Genomic DNA, 4,853 nt, shown 5'->3' on the forward strand with positions numbered 1-4,853 from the left:
TGTTCTATACTATAATAACGTACGCTCCAACTTTTATTCACACTTGTCCTCCTTGTCAGCCATGCATTATATTACGACAAATCCAAACACAGCTAAGCCAAATTCTGTATCTACTACTCTCATACTCTCCTATATATACTATATGCCATATCATACACCTTATCATATCACATCATTTATTTATATTATCAAACTTTAGATCACCATGAGTAGTAGTGTGATAGTTAGATACAAAGAATGCAGGCGAAACCATGCCATTTCAGTGGGCCTCCAGGCTGTTGACGGCTGCCGTGAGTTTATGACACCAGCAGCAGAAACAGCTGAGCAAGTAGTAAGCGGAGGCGGCGGAGATCAGAGGGGTTTTCTGTGCGCAGCGTGCGGTTGTCACCGGAACTTTCACCGAAAGGAGATTATTAAGGACGGTGCAGTGGTCCATTATGGGAGTATTAGTACTACTACTCATCATCATGCTCCGTCGAGTTCAGTAGTGCCAATGTACGTAGTGGTTCAACAACCAGTGGTGCACCCGCCTAATAATAATGTCTTCTCCAGCTATTATAATCATCAAAATCATGATCATGGTCTTCATGGTCGTTATAATAATGATCATCATCATATGATACAGCACTATGGATCCTCAGGAGCTAATAATAGTAGTCATGAAGATGGTCATGGAGACTTTGAACAGAAGCCTAACATTTCATTCATGACCGGTAGTACTAAGACTGAACCCTTCTAGGCTGCCTAGCTTGCTATGTAATAATATGTACTTAATTTTTTTTCTTTTATTTTTATAGTTATGATCTATATATGCATGATTTGTGGTAATAATTAAGTTTATATATTATAATGGTGTAGTAGTAATATATATGGTACGTGCTTGCTGCGTTTTGGTTATTAATATTATTGGAGAGATCGAACTCTGTCGAAGTTTTAAATATATACAATAATACATATATATTATATATATTATAGTGTAAACTAATTTGCAGAATAAACTCCTAAGTTTAACTCGCATTACAGATAAATATCAAAATTTAAGTTATATTTTTGAAACATGTGTATCGGAACCAGTGACGGATTCAGAATTTTTGAGGATTTTTGATCGGTAGGGGCTTAATTAATTGTTATAAAAATGTTTATTATTTATTTTTTATTAAAATTATAATTATTTTGTGGGGGCCTGTTACTATTTTTTGTTCTATAATTATTTAACTAAATGAAAAGTATTTAATTTTCTTTAACACTAACTTTTTTTTACGACCCACACTATTATTATTATGTCTGTCTCTGACTGGAACATTTGTAAGTATCTAATAAGTGTCAAGTGAATAATTATGTGTGTCAGTTTATGATTGGTCCACATCATTAAATTTTTATGTTTACCTTAAAAATTAATTTAAATATACTAATAAAAAAATATCACGTGGATAATGATTTGACACTTAACAGTTATATGTACCTACGAAAGTTCCAGAACTATAATTTAGATATTAAGACAGTCAAAAATTAAACTTAAGTATTTATTTGTAACCGAGAGTTAAACTTAACCATTTACGCCATAAATTACTCTTTATTGTACCGACAGATCAAACTTCATGGTTGACTATGTGTGTTGTAAACACTTGTGTGAATGTGACATAATGACTCATTTAGCTCATTGATTCATCGTAATAATTTTAATTATTAGATAAAATAATTTAAAATTTTAATACGTGTATAAATATATTTTAAATTTAATATAGCGTATGTATATTTTATATTTATATATAAATAAAATATTAAAAAAATATATTTTTTTTACATATAATTTCCTTTTCTCTTCTTTAGAATTTATGATTTTTCGAGACATAAAATAATAATAATTTATTTTATTAGTTAGATAAAAAAAAATATGTTTTAATAAATATTAAATAATTCATATTAAAAAAAAAGTAACTAATCCATAATAAATAATCTAAAATAATTAATCCAATCCAGTTTGCAATAGTGTGGATTAAATTGAATTTGATTTGAGCTATTTTACCGATTAGATTAGATCCAAAATATAAAATCCACATATAGTGCAGATCGAATGCACTATACGCAAATAGAGCGGGTTGAATTGGATGAACAAGTAGTGTGATTATGGATAATTTTTCTACTACTGTTACAGTGCGGCGTGATTAAGTAAAATAAATTTAAAATGATAATTTTCACATATATAATAATTTTTACGTATATTTTAAATGTAGATTCTCATTTTTATTTTTTATTCTAACCTAATTAATTAATTTCAATTTGTTATAGTCATTTGCTAATATTTATCTTTCTTTTTTTATCAATTGTAGAAAAATTTTGAATTCAAAACTACTCAAACATTCCTACATATACAAATAAACGTATAAAAATGAAGATTTATTAGAAATATATCATAATTTATAACTAGTTTTTATTTGAGAAGTGTTAAAGGGCACTCATTGTGTCTAGCACTTTAGTAAAGTGTAATAACACCCTTGTAAAGTATAATATTGTTATCAGTGCAATTCAATATTAAGTCTTACTTATTTATATATATTTTTTTGGATGAATAATGATCTTTTTATTGCCCAACAAACAAATTAAAACTCAAGAGCAAAAGCTTTATGTTCAAACCAAATACAATCACTGAGAAAATCCATTACAAGTGCTTCTTTTAATTTTTTAAACAATAGTATCAATGTACACAAATTTATTCCACAAATAATTATTTATAGCTTCTCAAATACTATATACAACACTATTAACATTTGCAAGTGTGTACCGAAATTTTTGAAAACTGAAATATTCAAGAGCTAAAAAAAATAATGAATGGCAGAAAATAAGAGAGGAAGATTTTTTACGTGATTCGGTTGTTAACGAACCTTAGTCCACGAGTCAATCTATTAGCCTCGTTGGGCAGTGTTGATGATTTTATAATGTTACGTAGGAAACCCTACATCTTTTTTCTTAATTTCTTTTTTAAAAAGAAAAAGAAGAAGATCAAGGATGATTTTTGCTGAGTTTTTGCTACGTGTTTGGTTGGCTTGTCCCCTTTGCATGAAAATGAAGGGGGTATTTATAGCCTTGGTATTTTTCTGGATCGCTCCATGATCCGCCTAGGGTATCTACTCAAATCTCACTACTAGGTAAAATACATGAAATGTAGAGCTGACTGGTTGATCCCGTGGGTAGTACATTTAACATTTATCAACTCGCAAGCGCACGAATCTTTATTGTAGTATGGAGATTGTGAAGAATGAGATCGAATCCATGAAAATTGCGTGAGATCGAAGAAAATACTTATTTAATCTAATACAACTCTAACCTAGTTTTGAAACTGGAGATGTTATTAGTAATAAAATAAAATAAAGTATTTTAACAGTAAAAATGACAGTAGCAGATATTTTCAGTAATATTTAGGGATATTATATTAATGGTTCAAAATCCACTTAAGTGTATATAAAAATATTTATATTTACATTGATTCTCATAATTTAATCAGTAATCAAACCAATTATTTTCTAACAAAAAATAGATTTTCCTTCACTTTAAAATTATAACTTCTAAGCATTAACTGTGAAACAATTTAATGTAAATACAAAAAATCAAAGAATATTATTTTTAATAAAATATGAAACCAAACATAAATAATTTCTGACTATAAAAAATATGTGATATTAAAGATGAAAGAAATTATTTTAAGAAGTTAAAATCATAAGCATATATTGTACTGAGAATCAAAATAAACATAAATACTTAATTAAATACACTAAATTTCATCGTTCGCCTTAATAATAAGAGAACTTAGAAACCCATAAGAAAATTAACTAAGAAAAGCGGTAAACTAACATTGACTGCCTCGAGCGTTTTCTCTGAATTTTTCTGTTTGAAACTTTGAAACTGTACTGAATTTTAAAATCCTAAGTTTCTATTTATAGAAGGGTAAAAGGATTAATGTGCAATTAAACTTATTACAAATTACCAATAGATATTTTTACAATTAAAATAACTTAATTCGGAGCTGCCACATTAGTTGCATGTGGACACGTGGTGAGAGGAGAGAAAGCCATATGAAAAGTGGCTGGGCTGAAGGGGCTCGGACCAAACGAAGGGCCACTTGCGCGCATGGCGCGTGTGGAGCACACAAGGCCCAGGCAGAGCCGTGTCGCTCACGTGCGAGTGGGATAACAAAGGGGACAAAGGCGCTGGCGACCTGTTTGGTGCTTTTGCCGAGCGAATGGGGACCTGCCACGTGGCAAGGCTGTCCCTGAAGATAGAAATTGGGCCGACAGGGCTGGGCTCCTTTGGGCGGAATTGTATTAAAAAAATGACATTTTTCTATACTTTGGACCTCATTTTTATATCTTTTTATTTCTTTTCCACTCTTTATAAATGTTATTTTTTTCTTCAAACACAAACAAAATTAAATTCAAACAAAATATTTTCAACATAAAATATATCACAAAAATTTTAATGAAAATATTTATTTAAAATTTAATTAATTAGTATTTCTTTAAATAAAAAAAATTTATTTTTTTAACTTTTTATTTCTTTTTCTCTATTATGCGATAAATACTAATTATTATTTATAAAGAAAGATAAAATTAAATATAAATAAAATATTTTCAATATAAAAATCTATAACTTTAGTTTCATGAAAATATTATTTGAAATTTAATTAACTTTGTATTTTTATACTATAAAATATGTAATATTTTGACATTTAACACAACTCCAAACTAGCTTATTGCTAGTCTCTACCAATTCAAGCGGATAACAAAATATTACTAAGATGAATAAATCAAAACAAATTCTGCCTAATCGAAACAAAATAAAATATTAGTGTAAACTCT

The 4,853-nt window shown here is 28.7% G+C and overlaps 1 protein-coding gene across 1 annotated transcript; it reads left to right on the forward strand.

The window, feature by feature from the left end:
• The first annotated feature begins 205 nt into the window (after positions 1 to 205).
• LOC115719961 (zinc-finger homeodomain protein 2-like) lies at positions 206 to 739 on the forward strand. The gene has a single exon (XM_030649132.2). It carries the CDS (start codon positions 206 to 208, stop codon positions 737 to 739), a length of 534 nt encoding a protein of 177 aa, XP_030504992.2.
• The last annotated feature ends 4,114 nt before the right edge of the window (positions 740 to 4,853 follow it).

The sequence above is a fragment of the Cannabis sativa genome, chromosome 2 (genome assembly GCF_029168945.1).
Source record: "Cannabis sativa cultivar Pink pepper isolate KNU-18-1 chromosome 2, ASM2916894v1, whole genome shotgun sequence".
NCBI classification, from domain to species: domain Eukaryota; kingdom Viridiplantae; phylum Streptophyta; class Magnoliopsida; order Rosales; family Cannabaceae; genus Cannabis; species Cannabis sativa.

Excerpts from the sequence above, each read along its gene's own strand:
- LOC115719961 (XM_030649132.2), top strand. The coding sequence starts at position 206 with ATGAGTAGTAGTGTGATAGTTAGATACAAAGAATGCAGGCGAAACCAT.